The 25179-nt window shown below is 35.2% G+C and overlaps 1 protein-coding gene across 2 annotated transcripts in view; it reads left to right on the top strand.

The window, feature by feature from the left end:
- A1CF (APOBEC1 complementation factor) overlaps positions 1 to 25179 on the top strand; it is a 76921-nt gene that overhangs the window by 18472 nt on the left and 33270 nt on the right. For both annotated transcript variants that reach the window (XM_045568219.1, XM_045568220.1), the window contains exons 2-4: positions 5881 to 6024; positions 22265 to 22399; positions 24249 to 24379. In XM_045568219.1, coding sequence (XP_045424175.1) covers positions 5926 to 6024; positions 22265 to 22399; positions 24249 to 24379 — 365 coding nt within the window. In that variant the 5' untranslated portion in view covers positions 5881 to 5925. The remainder of the gene's footprint in view (positions 1 to 5880; positions 6025 to 22264; positions 22400 to 24248; positions 24380 to 25179) is intronic.

The raw sequence follows: 25179 nt of genomic DNA, 5'->3' as shown, positions 1-25179 counted from the left end.
GCCTGGAGGCATGAGAAAACATGGTAATGTCAAGTGCCAGGGCACGTGCATGACCCTAGAAAGAGAGTCTAGGCTCTTAGTGCCCGAGGGATGCTGTGTCATGCTAAGGACTTAGGACTTTAGCCTCCTCACAAGTGGTTTTGAAATTCTACCTCTTGGAATTAGTTAGAGATTAATAATTACAACAGCAATTAAAATGATATCATAGCGAATATTTATCAGACAGATAACAGGTACCATTTTAAGTATTTTAAATGTATGTTAATATTTAATACTGAAAAGAGCCCTATGAAGTAGGACCTATGACTATACTAACTGTATATGTAAGGAAACTGAGGCTCAAAGAACTTCTACTGGGCTGGAAGCAGAAGAGTAAAAGAGGGGATCATTTTCATATGGCAGGTTTGGTGGTGAGTATACATTTGAATCAAGTGTTCCACTGCTCAACAGTTTTATGTTTTATACTGTCTGGCAAGATGGAAAGATATTGATCACAGATTCACAAAAGCTGGCAGAGGAAACCCCTGGTTTTTCATATTATTAGTCCCTCCCTCACCCCATTTTTAGGCTGAATATAAGGAAGAAGGGCAGGGAAGGAAATGATACAAGGAAGTGCTGACATCTCCAACAGGCCGTTTCGGGAGTCACTTTGCTCCTGTCCTCCAAAGTGAGTTGTCAGCAGGAACAGGAAGCCATGTTGGAGCACTTGCTATATGCTAGACCTGATCTAGACACCTCACGTGTGTTTTCTCATTTCATCTTCACAAAAGCACTGTCCACAGCCTGCTTGCTACCCCAATTCACAAATGAGGGAATTGATGCTTAGGGAGGGTACATGAATATATATTCTTTCCTGTCATACTAACTATAACCCTCATCCAACTTTAATTTTTTTGTGCCTTTCTGCTCTCAGCCATTCCCATCTACATAACAGTGCTGTTTCACAAACCTGTGGAATTTCTTATTGTAGAATCTCTGAATTAAAAGCTAAGGTGCTTGGTGATTATATTGCCTCTCCCTTTCTCTTCTTTTAAATTTTATATATCTATGCCTAATACTAATCTAGCATTTATTATATTCCAGGAGTGCTTCCAAAGCCCCTTCCATATATTTCTCATGTAATAGTCACAATGATCTTGGGAGAGATACTATTATTGCTCTGTTAGGGATGCTGAGACACAGAGAGGTTAAGGAACTTGCCCAGAGTACACAGTAAAAAGAAGAATGAGGGCATGAACCCGGGAAGTCTAGTTCCAGGGTCTGCATTCTTATTCAGGCTTTATCCTACTTGACTTAGCAGGAGTTGGCACAGCTGATCACTCACTTGTTCCCCAAACCCTTTCTTTACTTTGCTTCCAAATCATCTCATTTACCTGGTTCTCATCCTGCCTTTCTGCTGCTCTGTCTCAGCCTCCTTTGCTCATTCCTCCTTAGCTCCCTGACTTCCAGAAGTTACAGTGACCCAGAGATCAGTCTTGGACCTATTCTCTATACTCAGTCCTTAAATTATCTCATCCCATTTCACAGCTTAAATATCATCGCTATGCTGATATAACTTCCAAGTCAATGCCTCCTGCCTGGAACTCTCCCATGAAATTAAGATTCATATATCTACCTGTCCATTCAACTTCTCCATGTGGGTATCTAAAGGGCATCTCAAAATCTACATGCACAAAACTGAGCCTCTGCTCTTCTTCTATAAACTCATTACTCCTCAACTCTGTTTTTCAAGTTACCCAGGCCAAAAACTCGGTGCCATCTTTGACTCCTTATTTTCTCCAACGCAACACATCTAATCAGTCTGCAAAATATATCCAAGATTCTATCACTTTTCACCATCTCCACCATCACCACTCTGGTCCAAGCCAGTATCATCTTTCGCCCGGATGTTGCAGTGGCTTCTAACTGGCCTCCTTGCTTCTCCCTTTTCCCTTCTACCAACCAGAACCAACTACAGTGAATTAAGTGAGGCAAGTAAACTACTCACCTCCAATACAAAATTTAAGGTGGCACCAAAAAACTCAGTAATCACAACAAATGATATTTTAACACAATATTAAAAAAAAGTAAAACCAATGCAAAAAAATCTATAATGAGCAAAACAGCAAATTTTTCAATAAAAACAGAACCAGGCCATGTATTTGCATTACTTACCTCTCATCCCTCCTCCTCCTTATCCCGGCCCTGACCAGCACCCTTCCATGTATTTCCAACAGTCAGAGAGCGATCCTGTTAACACATAAGGAAAATGTTGTCAATGCTCTGGTTTCACATGTTAGAGCAAAAGCCAAAGTTCTTACTGTGACCGACAAGATCCTTCGTGATCTGATCAGACATTATCCCTCTGACCTCAACTCCCACTTCTCTCAGCCCCATCCTCTACCACACTGGCCTCTATGCTAATACAAAAACAAGCTCTCAACTCAGTCCTTCATCTCGCCAGGCTCTCTACTTAGAACACTCTACCCCAAATACATCCCTCACTTCTAGATCTTTCTCAAATTCACTGTATCAGGACCACACTATCTGTTTGCTCACCCACAAACAAACACTTCATATTCCTCTTCCACTCTTGGCTTTTCCCCCCCAGAAATGGTCATATTTTACTTCTTTTTATTAATATATATTAGTCATACATATTTTGGGGGTACATGTGATATTTTGACACCTGTATACAATGTATAATGATCAAATCAGGGCAATTGGGATGTCCATCACCTCAAACATTTGATTTCTCTTTGTGCTGGGAATATTACAAATATCTCCCAGCTATTTTGAAATAGTCAATAAATTATCATTAACCATAATTCCCCTATTGTACTATCAAATACTGAAACTTATTCCTGTATTACTAACTGCATTTTTGTATCCCTTAACCAACTTTTCTTCATCTCCCCCCTTTCCCTTTCCAGCCTCTGGTAAGCACCATTCCATACTTTCTACCTCCATGAGATCCACTTTTTATATTTTATTAATTGGTCTTATTATTATATCTCTCCCACCTATAAAACTCCATGAGATATTTTGGGGGAGGGGTCTGTTTTTTTCTTGGCTACATCCCTAATATCTTGAAAATTCTTAGAAAACAATAGATACCCAATAAATAATTTTTGAAGTAATAAATAATAAACAATCAGGAGTGCTTTCCTCTACCTCTAAGGGTCTTAATGCTTGCCTTATATTGGTTTTAAATTCTATCACCTCAATTATACTGGGGACTACTCTTTTACAATGCAGTAGTCTCAGATCTAAAGAATTTACAAAGTGCTAAGTCAGAGAATGTATTGCAAAATCTTTATTTCAAATTAGCCAAGGTTTTAACAAAAGTTTGACTTGCCTAAAAAAATATTTATCTGGGATTCAAGTTCATTCCATAGATTAGGTCAACATTGGGAGAGAGGGTTGTTTTGAGAAATAAAAATTAAAGATAAAGTGTCTCTCATAGCAGATTCTGAATTTTATTCCCATGTCCTGATTTCCAATGATTTGGGACTATATTGAGAAGTTACAGATTTTCTCAATAACTTCAGAGTGAATTTATATGTGATCAAAAGACCTTTCTGATGTCAAAATACCTTTAATAACCTTAACTAATTATTAACTAAAACTAAAGGTAGGTTTTGCAAATACAAACTTGTCATTTCACCATGAACTGTTACCTTTTTGATGGAAAAGGTGAAATTCAGCAAAGAGCAAATCTACAACTTGGCCAAAAGACTATAAACTGTGCCTTCAAAGAGCTATAATAGAAACATAAATAATCCCATCAGACCCCACCCACAGCCTCCCTGCTCTTGCAGGTTAAATTCAGTACAGTGGGACATTTTGAGAATGTCCTGGTGAAAAGACAATTTTAGTAACATTTGGGGAAAGTGCAAGAGTGCAATTTGTGTCTTAAAGATTAATTTTCTTTATAAATTTTCAAAATGCCTTTGTCTGTTTTAAAAGGATTTATATTGTTTCATAGAGATTTCTATGACTATTCACCAGCAATTTAGGATTATAAACTGAATACAGGTCTGTTTACCCCTAAATTGTAGTATCCACAGAAAAAACATTTACATTGTTAAATGTGTCAGTAAAGCTGCTTTTCCCAACTTGGATTGCAACATGTATTAATATATCAAATCACTACTATCAAAACAAATCTTTGTCTTAGCTAAGATACAAATGCAAGACTTTTTTTAAAAAGAAAAAGCCACTGCCTTTTGCAAAGTGTAGACACTGAAACTAGCATGTTAACTTACTGAGTTATTAGACTGCCCATAGAACACAATGCCCTAAAGCTGGGCACAGGCTATAGCTGGCATACAGACTGCACTAATGATATATGTCTTGAAATAGTGAATGAACACAAACTGAACTGACCTGGGTCAGGAACAAGCAAGAATCATTAGAAAGATCAAAGGTGGGCCATGCTTAAATGCAGATGATGACATTGTTCTGTCCCTATAACAGGTGAATGAATAGTCTCCCTCTGGAATCTCATATTTTTTTCCTTTGGTTTTCTAATATCAAAAATATTACTTTCTAAATGATGCTTGTCTATTAGTTTGGGGCCTTTTTAAATTCTACTTTAGTAATAAAATACTACTATTACTATTATTACTAATACTAGTATTAATAGTCCTAATGATCTTGCTATAGTAATATTCTATTACTATTCCATTACTTAAGTAATAGCAATTTTAGTAATAGAATACCTTGAAGCTTTGATATTTTTTGAAATGATCACTTTGGCTTCATTTTTTTCTGTCACCCAATTTTTGATCCAATTTCCTATGCTATTAATGACCTATTCATTCTGAATCTTTAAATGACAATGAAAAGCAGTATAGGAAATCGCAACGCACATGACAGAAAATTTTCAGAAGAACCCGTAGTCAAATATATTCGAGTTGCATTTTGATTCAAACCATTATAAAACACATTTCCTGTGTCCTGGTCAGCAGAGCACAGTAAGCGGAGTGAAGAGCCAGCATAGAACCTTCACTGCACCACTCACACGCCAAGCCAGCAGGTTTGTGTCCACCTATGCACATGGGAGCCCCCGGGGCCTCACACCACCACAGCCTGGACCCTTCAGAATGGCCATTATGCTTGCCCTGGGAACCTGTGGATTTGAGCAACCATCACATGTGAAATGCGGTTCAAATCATGTTCCCCAAATAGAAAGTATAGACAAGGAAATGCTGAAATTACATATTCCTGTATATATACACAAACATGAACATACATAAACTTTCATCATTTCTTAGATTTTACAAAGGTTTTCATGTACTCTACTGAGTGTGTATGTGGTATGTGATCCAGGTGATAGAAGGCCCTTCCCACGCTCACTCAAAAGCATCCCTTGTTGTTTCTTTCAAAATCCTTGTCACATATTTATCAAATGTAGTAGTTTGCATGATGACTCCTGTATATATGATGCCAGCACACTGTTCTAGAAATCTTCAAAGAAGTAAACGTCTCAGGTAACACGAAGAATAGATAAAGCTCAATCTCAGAGTTTTAATGCCCTATATTAAGTGTCCTCTTCTTACATCTGTAAGGACCATCCTTCATGTTGTTTTAATATGCGTGAGCTAATTTGTTTTGAAGCATTTGATAACATCCTGAGATAAGAGGATTGAGAATTACTGATCTGCCTTCTAATTGGAGAATGGATGTTATTTGTTTCTGACTTCTAAATTTCAACTAATATTGAACATTTTTTTTTAGAAAACTCCTTAAGAGTCCATTTAACTGGCCTCATTTGTGTGTAGCTGTGAGTTGCTTTAACCTTAATGACTCATTTATAGAGAATGTTTCCTGAAGATGAAGGGCAAGTTTGGACTTGGCAACAGTAATTTACTTAATTTATCTCAAATTTGGTTTCAGTGAGCAACCCTAATTAACCTGATTTTTTGCTGATAATCACTCTCAATGGAATCAAATCACAAATCCGGGGATGGATTGAGCGGCACCCAGAAGGAAGCAGCCCTCCGCGCACTGGTCCAGCGCACAGGATATAGCTTGGTCCAGGTAGGAATTTCTTGTGACGTCTGCTGAGACTCATCACTCAATTCACACAGTGGTGGGAATATTAGAGGTCCTAAGATGCAGAACGTGAACAGTCATTTGTGTAACTCTTTAAATGGATGTCCCTTTCCAAAAGAGATAGAAATTGTATCATTGCAGTTTTGTAAATGACCTTCTTTCACTCTGGGTTACCAACTCAACCTTGTCATTTGACAACAGAATGTGTCCACGGTCATAGAGACTATCACAAAAAGACAGCTGGAATTTGCCATCCAAGGCTGTGAAGTAGAACCAAGCTATTGTTTCAGGAATCAGCAGTGAATAAACAACCTAGGAACTAACCTTAGTTTTCAGAGAGATCTCTGTAAATGTGGGAAGACTTCTAGATGTGGGGTCCTGGGAATTAACATTTTGTCAGCCTGGATATTGCAGTTTGTTTTCTCGGAACAGCTACCCATTCAGTCTAGGATTTGTGGCACTGTCTATATGTAGCACTTTTGAAAAGGAAAACGAGAAAAAGCCACAATCTTAAAACTTTATAGAAAGTTCTTAATTACTTTATAGAAAGTAATCCTAAAACAGTATCAATTGTCCATTTAATTTTATTCTGGGGACTTGTTCTTCCTTTTCCCCCAGATAAAATTCAGGGAGAACTTTATAACATGTCTATTTATAGACATGTCTTTATCACAATGTCTATAGACATTGGTTTTCAGAAATTATCTGTATATTGTCTTTATAACTTCTTTTAGAGAACTTATGAAGCATTAGAAAGTAAACTAGATAGTATTAGATAAATAAATTAATTCTTATTTGAAGAATAATGTTGCTCTTTTTAAACTCAGAGAATGTACTTTAATTCCTCAGTTATTGTCTTTCACTCACATAGTTTTCCAACTTAATCAAATCCAGGTACATCTATGAATACAAATATCTTATGTGATTAAAAACAAAATATGCAACAGTGTCCTTCCTTTGTCAGACTGTACTACATTTGATTTCTAATTAATCTTATAAATCATGGCATGCTTTGTTAGACGTACTATAATGCTCAAAGTTATTTGAGTTATTCTCATCTTAATGAGTATTATCTAGTCTTTTTGAAGAGTTAAAAAAGTTTCTATTATTTCATGATTAACTTTTTAAAGTTTCATTTAAGTCAAGGGAGATACTGACGTATTATTTAATAGTTTTTAAAATACTTAATAAAAGTCAAGTTATTTTAAGCTCTTTAGTAAACTTTTAGATATTTTCATCTCTAAAATTACTATGTTTCAAAATAAATGACTGAAAATTTTTTATACACCCTTCCATTACATAAGGGATTTCATAATCCATAAAGAAAATTATATAAAACTTAGTTTATAAAACAAATATGCTTAAATTTTTTTTACATCTGCTCAGGTACAATTAGTTGAAAAGAATTTTCTTTCCTTTTGTAATCAACATTTCTCTAAATGCTATAAAATCAAAAATGTCTTTAAATCAATTTTTATTTTTAATTTATTGGTATCTGAAACATTCATGCAAACACAGCTGAATCCTCTTGAAAAGCAATCTGTCAGTATTTATGTTCCCTTTCTTGAACTATATCTCTAATGATCCATTATATAATAATAGACATGTATAAACCTATCTAATGTGAAATTATTTATAATACCTTACTACCACAAACCTAAATGCAAAAATAAAAATAAGAAAATATTAAGTAAACTATGAATGTGTAATTATTATACTCAATAAGCAGAATTTATAGAAAGTAATCCTAAAACAATATAAACTGTCCATTTAATTTTATTCTGGGTACTCATTCTTCCTTTTCCCCCAGATAAAATTCAGGGCAAACTTTATAACTTTTCTGGTAACTTTCAGATAACAAAAGATCCTTTACTGAAAAATTAATATGTCTAGTCCAGTATAAGTCCAATAAAAACTTAAAACATCATTCACCTACAGCTAGTTCCCTTTTCCAAGTACGTCAGGGTGGAGGGCGATTCTTTTCCATTTTCCTGCTTTATGCTTTACTCTTCCTACACCAGTTTGCTCGCTATGGTTTCTGACTCAGGGTTGGTGCAGAGGAAAGGATAAAAGCAATGCAGTGGGGAAGGAAGCTTGGCTACTGGCAATGAGCTCTCTGGGCCAGATAGGCATTAAAGATTATGGGATACTGGGTAGGATTCTCAGAGACATACTTATTTCCACTGCTGTAGCCAGTGTCTCACCTGGCTACACTTTTCTTAGCCTCAGCCTCCTCCTGCTGAGCTCTTTTTGACACTCTAAGCAGCCCTCTTGGAGAGGATGGAAGAGAATCACAAATTCCTACGTGTGGCCAAACTCTAGTCCCCTCGAAACACTCACACATTTTCTGACCTCGTAAAATCTGGAAGTACAGGCGACACAAAGCAACTACCTCTCCCTGCCAACATCAAAGCAGCAGGCTGACCCATTGCTCATGTTTAGATATTTCAGCAGCGAGTTACACCCCCTAGCCAAGTGTGTTCCCCAAACACAAAGGCAGGGAATACAGATCAAGCTCTCTAAGTGGTTTCCTTGCTACTCTTCTCCCCGCTTTAGAGGCACTTCCCAATTTCTCTCACTTAGGGGGATCTAGTACTCACAAAACAGCAGTTGTGTAAATTCCAAAACTCTCAAACTCTCCAATCTCTTTCCTAAGCTTGGGGTGTTGTGAGGGAGTGAAGAATGCAAAAACAGTTTCCTGCCACCTTCCCATTCTGCTTGGCACTCTCGTGACTTGGTTTTGTTCCTAAACCAGAGGCCGTACTTAACAATAGCTTATTGCATATTTCAAAATAGCTAGGAGATTTAGAATGTTCCCAACAAAAAGAAATTATAAGTGTATGAGGTGATGAATATCCCAGTTACCCTGATTAGACCATTATACATTATGTGCATGTATCAAAATATCACATGGATCCCACAAATATGTACAATTATTATGCATCGATTTAAAAAGTCCAATTCTACCTGGAAATCCCATTACAAATGAAATAGCATTCAGGTACTAAAAGTGATCATTTAAAAAATTCTTTTGCAGAAACAGAAAACTATAGCACATTATTACAGCTGTATAAAATGTTTGCAAATAAATTTTTTTTAAAAAAGAGACTCAAATAACAATAATCTTACTCCATTGTAAGATCTACTGTTATGATTTAAGAACAATGCATGATAGAGGAAAAAAACAATGTTACAATTTACAATGATTTCATATAAAATACCCCTAAAATACATGGCCAATTTGCATGTTACTTTGATATTATATACTTAATAACATTCAGGAAATGTTAATAAGGAGAATTTAAATCACAAGTTAATGGTAATAATAACAAAAACAGCAAAATAAATTTGGCATTTCTAACTGCTTTATGTATATTAATTCATTTAATCCTTCCTACAACACTAAGAGGTAGCTTATTTAATATCATGATCACCCCCAATTTCCTAATGAAGAAACAAGACACAAAGAGGTTAGATCACTTGTAAGATTGATAGGCTAGGATTCTATTGTTATTGGCCTTAGAGAACTAAGAGTTGTTAAAATATGATTTTTAAGATTGTAATTTTAGAGATTAGCATGCCAGGGCATGCAAAAAATATTTTGTTGGAGCCTAAACCTTGTAACATGATTCACTTTAAATAATATTTGTTAGCAGATATTCTGATACAATGACAATTATATCAGAACTTCTCCAGTAATGCAGAAGCCTAATATTCCAAAAACTAGTTATCTAGACCTAAAGCCTCTAATCAAAATGTAAATGCATATATAACTCAATCATTTTGGAAGAATTGGAAAATCCCTCCTGATTTTGGCTGCAAAGTGCAGAAAATAACACAAGACTTCAAGTTAGAAAGTCTCTTGTCTAACCTGGTCTCTACCACATATGAGTTGTATTATCCTGAACAAGTCCTTTAACCAGTCTCGGCCTTAATTTCCCAGAAGATCAACTAGGTCCCACCCAAATCTATTTGCCATGATTTTGTGATTCTGGTATCTTCTGAAGCTAGGCATTGGTAAGCAAACTGGGCTATTTGGTTGAAAAAGTAGACCAACCATGTGTACAGACACAGCCTTAAACTCTCTGTAAATTAGGGAAATTCCTTTAGTCCTTAATACTTCAGTCATCCTACTCTGGATTATAGGAAGGACTGTGATTATCCAAAAAAAAAAAAAAAAAAGAGAGAGAGAGACAGAGAGAGAGAGACAGAAGGCAACAAAAAATTTACTTTTTAAAAATTTTCTGTATAAAAAATGAAGACAGAGAAACATCTTAAAACAATTCAGGAAGCAGACCAATAAAATGACAGTTTAGAATTTTATGGTGTTTGCTAAGTTAGTGTTTGAGGGATTTCCTTTTGCTATATCTTTGAAATCTCTGATATTGAATGTTAAATACTTGGAAAACAAGAGTTAAAAAAAAAAAAACCAGCAAGTGACGAATTTGCACTCTCTTATCACTAGCAGGACAAATACAGCTGTCAAAAATAGAATTTTGTGAGTTACTTAATAACGTGAGCCAGGCTTTTATGTAGCAACTGATGCAACACTACATGCTTGTGATGGTTTGAAAATATACTTTGCGATACCTTTTTAAAATAATTGGATATCTTTGACTATTGATGGCTGAAAATTTTATCAAAGTACTCCAGAGAATAAAAGACATAATATAGTACCCTACATGTAGTAGACATTCAATAAATATTATTGATAAAAATTGTATAATGTTGACAAGCTAAACTTTAAGCTTCATAATTGTATCATGCCATATAGAAATATTTTGGAAGGAAGTATGCTACAATGTTAACAGGTAAACAGTCTTTATCTCTGGGTAATGAAATTACATGTAGGATTTTTCTTTGTCCCCCCTACTTTTTCACTCTTAACTCTTCTTCCCAGATTTCTAAAGCTAGCATGTATTTGAGAGTTAAAGGGAAAAAAATTCACGTTATGATGAGCCTTTCCTCAAGAATGCATTAATGATGTGAGTCATAGACTCAGTGATGTGTGATATACCTCCCACCTGAAATTTTCTTCTTAGAACCCATCTAAGAATCTAAGAAAATAGATTCTCATAGATGAGTGTATTCAGAAAGCTTTCCACCCAGTGTGGCATCAGTTTGCATCAATTTTAATTCTACTGAAACTAAAGCCAAATATATATTTAATAAGAATCACCCGTAAGTAGTCTGAATATTTTTTAAAAGTAGGCTTTTTAAAGTCAAGTGAGAAGACTGCTTGAGCCCAGGAGTTTGAGACCAGTATGGGCAACCATAGCAAGACCCCATCTCCACAAAAAATAGAAAAAATAAAAATTAGCTGCGTGCACTGGCACTCACTTATAGTCATAGCTACTCTAGAGGCTAAGGCAGGAGGATCACTTGAGCCCAGGTGTTGGAGGTTGCTGTGAGTTATGATTGTGCCACTGCACTTCAGCCTGGGCAACAGAATGAGACCCTGTCTCAAAAAAAAAAAAAAAAGTAGGCTCTGGATACTTATATATTAATTTTAAATAATTTAAAATATGTTATGTATTAGCTTTGTTTATCCAATTATCCTACTGGTAATCTATTTTCTAAAAATCATTATGTCACAATTAGTTTTTATGAGGCATGATGGTTGCATTGCTTTCTTAAACCAGGGATTCTCCTGAATAAACATCAAGGGTTTGTTTTTGCTTTTCTGTTTTGTTTCCTTAGTCACTATTATTGAATGTAAAGTGTTAGTGCTGGGCCTTGGGATTATGGAAGTATAAAATGTGTACCTGAACTAAAGTGCAGATAAAGTGGATGGGATACAAATGAATTTATCCAAAATTAAAAATGACAATGTAAGACAACCTCAAATGAGCAAGACAGCTGCGGGTACCACAAAATGAGGATTTTCTGCACAGATCCTTAAAATTGGCCATATTCTTTGACCTAAGGAATGAGTACAAATATTTAGACATAGGATGTTTATCAGAGTGGAATTTATAATTTGTTAAAAATTAAACATATCCTTAATCTCCAATAAAATATTAATGGCCAAATAAAATATGATCATCCTCGTATTTCCAAATTATATGGGAGGTAATATAAAACGATAATTTCAAAGAATTTTCAAAGACATGAAGTGTCTAAATTTTAACATTAAGTTAAAAATCTGAAGGCTACATGTAAGTTTCCAAATAATATTTTAAGAAATCATTTGCACACAATAAAGAATATTGGAAAATAACAAAGTGTAATCTCTAAGTGTAAGTTTTTCTTGCTCAGTGCTCTTCTTTTCTAGACATTCTATATATAGATTATTTTTATTATAAGGAAAAAAATCTCATGAAGTAGAAAAAATTTCTAAGCATCATTCAATTAGGAGTAAAAAAACTGGGAAAATTTCATGGAGGAAACTTCATTATTGAATCCGGATGAGAGGTGCCTAAATTCATTAGGCTATTCTTTCTAATTCTTCATATATTTGCAATTTGTTTAATATTGATACATGGTACAGCCCTTTTATTTTGCAGTTAGAAAATAAGTCCCAGAGTTACACAATTATAAACCAGGGGTTAGCAAACCATGACCCATGAGCCAAATGTGGCACAGCTTGTTTTTGTAGTGATTGCAGGCTATGAATGGCTTTTACATTGTTAAAGGGTTGTTTAAAAAAAAAAAAAAAAAAACAAAGCCTAAAATATCAACTATTTGGCCTTTTTACAGAAAAGGTTTGCTGACCCCAATTCTAAGCCTTCATCTAGTACTCTATGTTTGAAGCTAATCTATTTTAAGAAAATTCCCTATAACATAGAAAAGTGTTGCTTCTTTAAAAGGAGCAGGCACTGCTCTCCTTGTCTTAGCTATTCGTGCCAACTCAAGCACTGAGCTCTCATTCACTCACTTGTTGATTTCACAGAGAGACATGTGTCTGCCTGCATGAAAATTATTCTCATAGGGAAGACAGAAAATAAGGAACTAAAGAAATAAGCCAAACAATTACTGATCACGTTGAGTGCCAGGAATGTCACAAACCAGGATGTATGAAAGAATGGCAGGTGACCTTCTTCAGGGAAGATGGCACTGAAGCTGAGACTTACGGGATGGGAGCAAACACCTTGAACCGAGCCAAGGAGAAATCAGAATCTGTGGCAGAGAAGACCACACAGGCAGTACTCTTTAAACAAAGTATTTGTAAAATTCAGAACACCTTTGGGCAGTGAAGATATTAATGTGTTTTAATCTCAAAGATCTAATAAGATTATAGCAGATAAATAAGGAAGCAGGATTCATCCTTCCCTTCCTCTATTAATCAGCTATGAACCTAGAGTCCTCGGAACAATCTCCCTCAAACCAGGAACAGAGTCTTTAATTCCCGCCCCTCACGCTTTGCTTTCTATGAACACTCTTTTATGGAGTTTCAATGCAACCATATGTCTGGATTCTAATTTGTTCAATTCTTCAACAAATATGTGCAAGCCATAAGGAACCAAGGATGGTGCTAGATCAACATAAGTCTCATTAGGATACCGTTCCTGTGCTAAGGGTGTCCCAAAGTAAGTTCACTCCTCATCCCTCTGGTTTCAGATAACATGCTTTGGTAATTTTAATTAGGTATTCCTCAATTTACTTTTTTTTCTGAAAATAAGATGACAAAAACAAGTAGATTTAGGGCCCCAGGTTTACTAATTGGCGTCATCTAAACTGGCTCAGAGAAAAGCAGATGGAAAAACACCATCCCATTGACATTCTTTTCTAACCACTGCACAAAAATTCTAGGGACAGAAATAGGAATTTGACTTCATGGTAAAATATAGCTCCTGGGTCCTGTTTTTCCTTCTATTGCCTGTTTTCACCACCTGCTCACATCCCTGCTACCCAAGGACTTAGGTCATTCACCAAGTGCATGGATACCAATTCTTTAAATAGGTAGCACTAAGCATGAGAACAGGAAGGGACTGTAGATCATCACTGGCACGTGCTTCCCTAAGCTTATCACCCCAGCCACCCACAGGCCAGCTTTATTTTAAAGCACAAAAGAAGCCCTGCTTCTACCAGCCAGAGATGCCGTAGCATGGTGTGAAAGACTCCAAATGAAGGAGCAGTTCTGTGAATCCCTTTATGAGGGTGTGTGCACCCTACATCTGTGGGAGTTTCATCAGCCCAAGAAACAGAAAATGTGTTCCAGAAGCTATTTTCAAATAGCAATGAATTTCTTCTCAAATAGCCTAATAGAGAGTAAGCTGTACATGAGGTCTTCAATATAAGATTCTAAATATTTGCAAACTATGCATTGTGGTACTTACCTTTAAGCTAGAAGCACAGAGGGTTTCTATGTTATCGGCTTAAAAATTGATGTGAACTTCATGACCCAAATATGCAAAAGCATGAACAGGTCTTTTTGGACTTTGGACTCTGCTTGCAGGCAACTTCATGATTTTTTTTTTTTAAGTACTCCCTGTTGTTAATACTGATTGACAACCAAAAATAAGTGACTCTTCATCTTTAGAGCCCAAAAGTTTACCATTATGAAATACAAAAGCTTTCAAACATAGCTAGGCAAAGAGGACGTTAGTGCAATGACAGAACTGTGTAATCATGAATTTATATAGGACTTCAGCAGCCATATTCTTTTATAACATTGTTTCAGAGGTGCTAAACAGGGAACTGAGATGATGTGAGATGGTACATTGCCACAGCATTTAAATGATATTCAAACTCACAGTGAGAGAATTATTCCATTTTCAATTCTCTTGCAGCCTTTCTGATGAGGAAAGTTAGTCATTGGAAGCATGTCTTAAACACCTCTCCAGGCCCTGCTAATCTTTTTAAGTCCTGAGAGCAGGACTAGAGCTCAAAGCTTTTAGTAGACAACAATGTCTAGCTGGTTTATCATGATTTCCCTCTTTCATAATTGTTTTAATAATTACCTTCTATTTGTCGGAAATGGTAGTGATATTCCACTCCTACGAGCAATATATATTTTGTGTTTTGTATAAGTTTCTTTAAGTAACAAATGAATCAATGCAAAGAAAGTCATTAGGTAATTACTAGAATAACTGTCAAGAGGATATGCAGTTGGAGATACTCTGATTTTTAAAATTCTGACATTCCCTTTAAGACTCCTATTGACTAACTCACCAGACATCATATGAACATTTTTCCACATTTAAACATGGTGTCAAAGTCAGCCTCCCTTTCACAAGCATCCTAACACCCCCACAGGACTATTGCAATCACCTAGCCAAACCCACTCCTTTATAGATGAAGAAATTAAAGTCAGAAAAGACTTAGTGCCTTGCCAAGTCCCTCAGCTTGTCAGAAATTAAAATTCATGAGGGTATGGTAGGAGAATAATGATTGTATAAAATTCTTTACATGCCAAAAACCAAGTGCATTAAATGAGATTAACCTTGGCATATGCTGAACTGGGAAAAGATAGGAGAACTATTACCCAAACCACATGTTCTTTAACATGTCTTTATCTTCACAATGGAAGTTTTGCAAAATTTAATCAGATCTCTAGCTGCTATAATATTAGTTAATTCAAAAAGGCAAATTGTACCTATAAGTAAATAAAAAGTTAGAAAGGCCTATAGAATAAACTACACATTCTAAAAGGATAAAAGCCCAAAATGGATTATGGAATCAGGTTCCTGTAGATTGAAGCAGTGTGTCAAGACACATGCCCAGAGCAAGAAGTGAGCATGCATGTGGCAATTCCTGGCCTCAGCAAAAAGGAAATATATGCTTTGCAATTCATCATTATGTGAACTTTGCTGTAAAATGTAAACAGAAAGTCTTAGAAATGAGTTGCCATTTTATTTGCTCTCTTATATAGAAAAACACACACTCAAAAACTCTTTTCTGATTTCTAATTTTATCTGTTCTTGAATTTAATATTCATATGAGTGGCCAAAAACTTACTTTGTGATAGGCTTTATAAAACATATTTTTAAAAGCCTGTTTGCCTTTGAATGCTGCAAGTATTGAGATAGTGAATTTTTAAGGTGTAGTTTGCAACACATAATCTTCAAAGCTAAAGGGAAATTATCAAACAATATTATTAAATGCATAAATTTGATAACAAATTGCTTCTGCTTCCATAAGATAACTAGTAAAAATTAGGACTATTTTCCCAGAAAATAGACCTTCAATAGTTTCAGCCTTCCAAAGTGAAACAAGAACATGATTCATAATTTGCTAATAGTTGTTTCCACAAAAGAATCATATCATACATTTTTAAAAAATCAATTGTGAGGGCTTTGTGGAAAATGAAATAAATAAATTTTCAAGAGCCAAAAGCCATTTGCATCTTTCTTCGTGATTTTTGCCATAGACATATGCCACCAAAAATATTATTTATTTAGAATTCATTAAATCAACTATTTCTACTTATTTTAAAAGTAAAATTTTTCTCACTTATATAAGTGAAAATGCGCAGGTTTTATGTGATAATTATATTTTTCTAATGTACTTTAAACTAAATGCCTAATTATTAAAATAAGAAACACTGGCCTATAAACTTCCTAATGTCATTGTGAGAAACACTAGGTTGTATGACAAAGCTAAAGTAATATTTGAGTATTATGTTCATGCCCTAGGTTTTCCTCTCTTTGTTTCTAACTCTAATTCTACATTTCCACAAATTTCAACAACTCATTTAGTCTTTATATCACAATTGTTATTACTCTTTCTATTGTAGGAGAATAATATTTGGCATTCATATTGCATATGCCTTGTAAGAATTGCAGAGAATAGCTGATAAGGATAATTCTAACCTCCAGGGTATATTAAGTTAAATAAATTCTGCTTTCTAAAAGTTTCCAGTCTAAAAACAGATTTTACCAACATGAAGTCACTTATCTTAACAAGATTTGGAGAACAAACTACACAAAATGGATCATTATCTTTTATACAATGAAGTAACAAAATTAATATTTCCTGTAACACGGTCTGTTGTCCTCAGGCAACAAAAACTTTGTAAGAATATTAAAATTAAAATCACATCTAAAAGAGTCCTTCTGGCACATCTTATTCAAGTCCCCTTAGACTTGCCTTAAACACTATCACATAGCGAGGGATTGGTATATAGGCGAAATGTAATAAAAACAATGTCTAATAAATATTTTTATTCAATCTCACAGATCAATAATCGGGAAAATACAGTATAGACTCATGAGCCGCAATAGACATAGTCCAGAGATACATTCTCAGTGCATTGCTATCAACCCTTAGAACTGTCCACAAGAACTATGACCACAGAACCATAGTTCTGGGTATGGCCCTGGGGACTGGTATACTTGTGAAGGCTCTAAATGCTACCAAGCCTGGGTAGATTGGCCAGGACCTGAGGGCACAGGAGCGGGAATAAATACAACCCCAGTCAATTGGAAAATGGATAGGAGAACATCTGAAAACAGTTTATTTAGGAAAAGTACACAGTTTCTTCCCTCTTGGAGAGGGAAAAAAAACAAAGAACCAAAGAGAACCACAAAGATGATTGCAAATTTGGAATATAAAATTTTCAAAGAGCCGTCAAAGAAATTGAAATTACTACTCAGACAAAAACAGACTGAATGAAGATTGATTATTCAATGTCCTTCCATTTTATGAATGAGCTCCTTTACGGAAAACAACCACCATATCTGGTCTCCATAATTGGTGAAGTTGAGCCAGAAAGCAGGTAGAACATACAACATGAGGAATTAAGCCTGAGAAGAAAAATCATCACAACTTTGGAATACTGTATATGCCATAAAGTTCACCAAATCAAGAATCATAGGTCTTTATTCTAGTGTTTTCTGTGACTTTAGGCAAGTCATATGATATCTCTGAACCCAGTGTCCTCATCTCTAAAATGAGTATATTGGGTTAATATAAAAACCAAGAGAAATAATGTCATAACAACAAGCATAGACTTAGGATCCGAATTTTGTCTCTGTTGCTTACTGCTTGTACGAATCTGAACACAGTCTATGCCTTGGGTTTCTCATCTATAAAATGAGGGTAACAGCAGTATCATTCTCATAAGTTTGTTGAGAATATTAAATGAGTTAATACATGTAAAAAATTTAGCACAGTGCCTAACTCAATTGAGGTCACCTGCTTTTTCTGCCATTCCTATTAATAGCAAATAACAGAAGCTAAAACTCTTTTCTGCTAATAAAGTAGAAAAGAGTTTATTAAAAGGGTATAAGGGGTGTTGGTTCACTGAAACTTTGGATTTGGAGAATCAGATCCAAAACCCCAAACTACATCACATATTTGTCATGTTAAGAAAATGTATCTATCATCATGGACAATGAACATTAAAGTTTGCACCTTTGTGATTTCTGCATCAGAACTCAATTTTACTTTAACCATGACTGTTCCAGCTGCAAGGAAAGCTGGCAAAGCACGTATCCAGCATTGTTCAGTCCTGTAGAAGGCAGTTTTGCCCAGATTCCCCAGATGTGTAATATGTTCAGATGCTCAGTGGCCAAAATGAACTCAGTTCGTTCAACCTCCATGCTAAGCCTTATTGCTTAGAATAATTTATGTAAGAAGGTGGTATGGTTTTTATCCAAGGTCAAGAGAGTAGACATAATCTCTTAAAGATTCTATGGCTGTACCATGAGGAACTTGAAATATCTAACAGGTATTTACAAACATCCTTAAGTTACTGGATAGGCTCAGCATCCAATATTTACATTAAAGCCACTGCATTAGAATTGTGTCCTCAATTTTTAATTTACATAGTTGAACGTTTTCCACCTATTTATATGTGACTAGAAAGAGATAATAGTTTTCCAAGTCTTTGATTGGAAAAATAAAAGTTCACAGAGTTTAATGAACATTCTCTCTTGAAAAACGAAAATCTATATTCTTTTACCTCGAACTATTAATACATTTGTGCTGCCGGGGAGACTGCATCCCATGAGAAGGACATTAGCCAGAAGGGAAAAAAGCAGTTATAACTGGGCTTTATCTATTTTAAACTCCTCAACTATAAAAATAGTGCCCAAAATACCAGCAAACTAGAGCCCAACTGTCCTTTCAGAGCAATGGACAGCTATTCTAACCCCATGACTAATGCCCAGGGCCTGTCTTAAATTGGTCTGGACTTCCACCACTGCTACATTCCAAGCCCGGAGGGTGGTTGACAGAGCAAATCTCCCTACTGCGTCAACTTCAGGGCATCTCTGAACCACTCAGACTCTGAGCAGTCCCCAAAAAAATATTCTTGGGGAATTTTTTTCAAGTGTTTTTAGAAACCACAAAAGACAATGAACTTTCCTGCCCAATCATTTCAGATCATAAGCAGATGAATAGTCCTATACACATGGTATGTGCAAAGTAGTTGGGTGACATTTTTAATAATTATGGAAATCAAAAAAGTTGAAGAGAAAATAAAAGGTCTATCTGCTGGTTGCCTATTTATTTTCTTATCAGACAAAGCTTGTCAAGTCAGAAATTCTGGAAAAGCCACTTTACTATTATGGGAAGAAAGCTTGGTTTCCTCAATCTGAAGGGTAAAAATGCTACTAAATTTATTCCAGCAATCTATTCAATGTTACAGACATCAAAGATATACAGAAATGGGCTCAGAGGAATCATCATCACCCAGTTGGATAGAGTTAGCCTAGGGAGAAAGATGGTAGTTTGGCAATATACACAGGTTGAATTATCTTTTATGTGAAATTCTTGGGACCAGAAGCGCTTTGGATTTTAGAGTTTTTTCAGATTTTTGAATATCTGCATGTATATATAAGACAACTTGGGGATGGGACCCAAAATATAAAATTCATTTATATTTCATATACACCTGATACACATAGCCTGAAGGTAATTTTATAGTTGTGATAATTTTGTGTACCCATAATATGAGGTCAGGTGTGAAATTTTCCACTTGTGGTGTTATGGCAGTGCTCAAATTTCAGATTTTGGAGCATTTTGGATTTTTGGATTAGGGATGCTCAATCTATAGTAATATATCTCTCTGTTAGCAATAGATGTGAGATATGTTCTTCCAAATAGTTTGTGTAATAAAATGATTGGAAATTGAAAAAGATTCTAAATGCAGTAGGGAGTTTGCCATTTAATGGCATAATACATTTTTTCATAAATAAGGAGTATTTTAATGTGTCTGTTGTAAGTGAACAAGATTTCATATGTCAAAGCAGCAAAATGTAGAGATTAAGCTGATGAATTCTGAAGCCTTATTGCCTGGGCTCAAATCCTGGCTTCTTCACTTCCCAACCACGTGACCTTGGCAAGTTACCTTGACAAGTTACTGAGGTCTCTCTGGACCTCAGTATCTTCTGTAAAATGGAATAATAACAGTCTTTAACCCACGATGTTGTTGTAAGAATTAAAACAGTATCTGACATGTAGTAAGTGCTATAGAAGTATTTGTTATAAATAAATAAGACCTTTAGTATCTCTGAAAATATCAATTTTACATTTTTTAGGAAATTCTTGACTGAGAGACCACTGAATTCTTAAGATTTTTTTGTTTTTTGTTTTTCTATAAGTATAGAACATTTCATTTCTCAGATTTCTCAGTGATACCAAAGTTTTATTACTGGACAATCCTGTAAGCATATTAGAGTAAGAAAAAAATACATGAGAACTCTATAGGCAAAAATTTAAATACTCAGTAAAAATAAAAATACTCAGTTGTTTGAGGCAAAAAAGTAATCTAGACAAAATAGAAGACTCATATACACCTGTTTTATTATTTAAAGAAACATGATGTGAATTATTAGGAATAAAAAAGTGATCATGACCACAGACATCAATTAAATACTGTGATGCAAGGAGCCTTTGTGCTAACATTTATAACATAATTAACACTCAAGCTGATGTATAGGAAGATTTAACAAGGATACTACAAGCTGTTTTGATTTTAAACAGCAAACAACTATCATGCAAAAGTGTCTTTAAACAACAGCTAAACAACTAGTTTTTAAAATACATAGGAAAATATTTGGAAAGGCAGACACACTTAACAGTAACTACATCTAAGGATGGGTAGGGTGATGCATTGGGGAATTTTTCTTTTTACTTTCTATTTCACTATGTTTTTTTCCAACAACATGTATCATTTTATAGCATAAAACTTAAAATATTAGTTATAGAAATTAATAATTAATACTGACACTTGGTCCATTTTTATCTCCAAAAATCCTAATGAAATGTAATGACAAAGAACTCTGTGTCTAAGCGAAAAGTTATTTGCCTACTTTTCCCCAACAAATGAACTATTTCCAATCAATAGTGGTGTACTAGGCCCATACTTCACTTTGGGGCCCCTGAAGTTATTTTCAGGTTTTAATCTTTAGAAATACAAAAACAGCACTACAGAGAAACAATAATGCTACTCCTTCCCGAAAAGGTCATTTGTTAGGACAAAGGGAAAATAAACAAGTTAATCTTATTTGGACTGGGAACATTATTATTTCCCACATAAAGATTCAGTGTCAGTAAACTCTTCTCACCATCTATCCCGTCAGCTTTGGAAATAGATTTAAGTCCCTCTCCAGCTATCCCCAAAATTATCCAGTTCACTCCTCCAAATGTTAATCTTCGTATGTTCTTATTTAGGGGTCACATTGCCTTGCTTGGCATATGAAGCAACCGAAATTCAGGAAGGCAAGAAGGGAATTAATAACTATTGAAGATACAGCACATGTCAAAAGCCTTGCATATTTGATATGTCTCCTATAATCAAAAGCTGATATTATTCCCACTTTGCACATGAGACAACTGAAGTTCTGAGAAGTCATCTGCCCCAGGTCCCACAGCTAATGAGCAAGTAGTCTGGCTCCAGAACACTGCCCACCACACTGCACAGCCCTCAACATTAAATCAGAGATCCAGATTTAAATTGTAGTCAGATCCTTTGATTATCAGGCTTTGGTGAGTTTATATGACAACAACAAAAAAAAATAACTCCTTAATTTGTTAAGAAGGTAGATCTCCTAACTGTTCTTACCACAATAAAATTTAAAAAAATAATAACCCCTTATATTTGCCCAGCACTATACAAATTTTAACAGTGCTTATCTCAGGCAAGTTGCTGATGCACACACGGAGCATGATATTCTAATCTACATAAAATAGACTTTACTTTTTCTCCTCTAACCAGCCAGCTATTATTATTTGTCAATGATAAATATGTTCTTCATGGTGAAATAATTTTGAAAAATAATAAAGAAACTGATTTTATCATTTTCTTCTCTTCCTCACACCTGCCCTGGATTTGCAGGAAAATGGACAAAGAAAATACGGTGGCCCACCACCTGGTTGGGATGCTGCACCCCCAGAAAGGGGCTGTGAAATTTTTATTGGAAAACTTCCCCGAGACCTTTTTGAGGATGAACTTATACCATTATGTGAAAAAGTGAGTCCAAATTTAACATTTAATTTTTCTTATCTTTCAAGGGAAAAATACTATTCTCTTCACTGTACTCACTTTTCTTGGTCAATGATGATTTATCTTCCAATTGCCATTCCTCAATCATGGACAAAGTTAAAACCTTCCTACCTATTAGTGATTGTCCCTTTATTATCACTGCCTTGACCCAGCTCTTTTTCCTATGACAGCCTGAACTACAATTGCTAATGATTTTCAAATCTATAACTCATTCGCTAATCTCTCCCCTGGCGGCCATCTCACTGCAACTCAGTGTATCTATCTACCTACAATCACTCTATAACAACCTGCCTAAAATTGGCTATTGTTCCAACTTGACATTTTAATATGGTTTTATAAAAGTACAAAATTGTCATAGTAAAAGTATGCGTATGTTTTCCATGGCTCAAACATGTGCGTATATATCTCAATCTGGAATGAAATTTTCTTCTGCAAGCCTGAATTTCTTGTCTACCTTAATGCATCAATAAGATTAAGAATACGGTTTCTCAATGTCATTATATACTTACTAAGGAATAAATTCCTTCAGTTTTAATTCAAATTGACATGTTTTATTTTTTTATTACCAAATCCAAATTAAAGGGAGAATACAAAATTAAAATTTTCCATGATTTACCAACTGGTTTTTAGCAACAAGCACATTCCTGAAAAATTTAGTAAATATTAGAATTTAGTTCTTTCCTAAATGCCAAAATCAATTATGTGTATATATATGTGTATATATATATATATATATATATATAACTCAGTCTTAGATTCAGAAACATCTGATTTTATACATATAATGCCATCTGGCACGTGGACAAAATTATGAGGACTTCTGTAAGGATCTTATATACTGAACATAAAATTGAGCATCAAGAAACACCTAAAACACAAAGATGAAAACATGCTCAAACTCTTTCCTAATGAGCCCAGAAGTAGGTATCCATCACTGAACACCTTGGGGTGAGGTGGGGCTGAGCTGAGGAGCAACCAGCCACTAAGGTAATGGCATATGCTTAATGACACTTCTCCCCAGACAGGCCCATGGAATCGATTTGAGCAATCCTTCTACAGCAGCCAGCAACAGTACATTGCTAAGTCTGTGCTGCTGCAGGACAGGTAGGGTGGCGGCAGGGAGTACTGTATGGGCAAGCAGAGTTGCTGTAGCCAGGGGGATAGAGTGAGTGCTCTCCTACTGTGCAGGTCCTGGCCCTGTGTCAGTTGTATTAAGACTAGCGTTGACCTTCAGCCTTCAGGTCGAGAAAATGACAAGGCTCCTCAGATCATCCTCTGAAACATATCTGTGTTCATTTTGATATCATGGCAGGGGAAAAAGAAAGCTAAGAAGTCAGTTTAGCAACATTCCAAATGAGAATTCCTGGTTTTTGTTTTAAACATCAGTGATAGAGTAGGACCAAGTAGTGATCAAACTATGGAGACTTCAGAGGCCAAGGTAGAGGTCATGGAATAATCTATCAAAAAAATTATACTTACGATGACAAATGTGGTTTCAGGTCCCTGACACATGGCATAAATCTCTAGATAATTATGTGACGACAGGTCATTTACTATGTCAAAAACATATTCTGTTAACTCAAGTTGAAATGTCACTTGTACAGATTTTCTTTATTTAACTTGATTTTTCCCATGAGTCAAATAACTGATCTGAACCCAGCATGAAAGTATGCAAACCATTCCACATGGGATGCAAATGCCAAATAGTGCTGGCAGGAGGCAGACTTCAGAAAACATTGTGTGTATGTGTGTGGGTGTGCATGTGCGTGTTCATTTAGAAATACAAAGATGAATTTTCTGTTTCTATTACTTACAGATCGGTAAAATTTATGAAATGAGAATGATGATGGATTTTAATGGCAACAATAGAGGCTATGCATTTGTAACATTCTCAAATAAACTGGAAGCCAAGAATGCAATCAAGCAACTTAATAATTATGAAATTAGGTAAGACCTACCTCTTCTAAGTGAATCAAACAATGCACCTGTATCTCTTTTTCTTTCAATTTTATCTAAATAGTATATGTAAAAAATAGCCAAACCAGAAATAAAATAGGTTCATTCTTTTTCTTGGTAAAAATAAATTTGGTTAAATATTTATTTAATATCAATACTATATGAGGTGCCAAACTAAGTTCTGTGAAATGTTCAAAGAAACAAAATTCATTAATTTATCTACTTCATAAATATATGCTAGGTCCTGTTCAAAATATTGGAAATTTATCAAGGTACAATTGCCTGTCCTCATAGTAAACAAATATATTAGATTATTTAATAGTATGAAAAAATTAATGCAAAGATGGGATAAAGGGTGAGGAAGTGACTACTCTAACTTGGTGTATTTCAGAAAATACCCTCTGGGAAAGTGATATTTGATCTGAGACTTGAATGAAAAGAGCCAGCCCTGACAGTCATGCCTGGGAAAGATTATTTCCGGAAAAGAGAGAACACAAAGTACAAAGTTCCCTAAATGAGAACAAGCTGGATATGTTTGAAGGAAAGAAAGCCCATGAGAGAGAGGAGGATTGAAAGCAATACAGTTGGAAAGCCTTGTACTCTGAGATGAAGAATTTGAATTTTATTCCAATAAAAAAGGGGAAATTGTAGGAGTTTTTATTAGAATTGCTGCTTTTAAAACATGACTGTGGCTGTTGGGTGGAGAATGGACTATAGCAAAGTGAAGACTGAAGAAGGAGAGCCAGATAGAAGGCTCTGGAGTGGTCTAGATCTACATAAGAGGTGTTGAT

Source organism: Lemur catta, chromosome 14 (assembly GCF_020740605.2).
Source record: "Lemur catta isolate mLemCat1 chromosome 14, mLemCat1.pri, whole genome shotgun sequence".
Lineage (NCBI taxonomy): Eukaryota > Metazoa > Chordata > Mammalia > Primates > Lemuridae > Lemur > Lemur catta.
The sequence above is the reverse complement of the archived record's forward strand: the minus strand, read 5'-3'. Positions and strand labels throughout refer to the sequence as shown.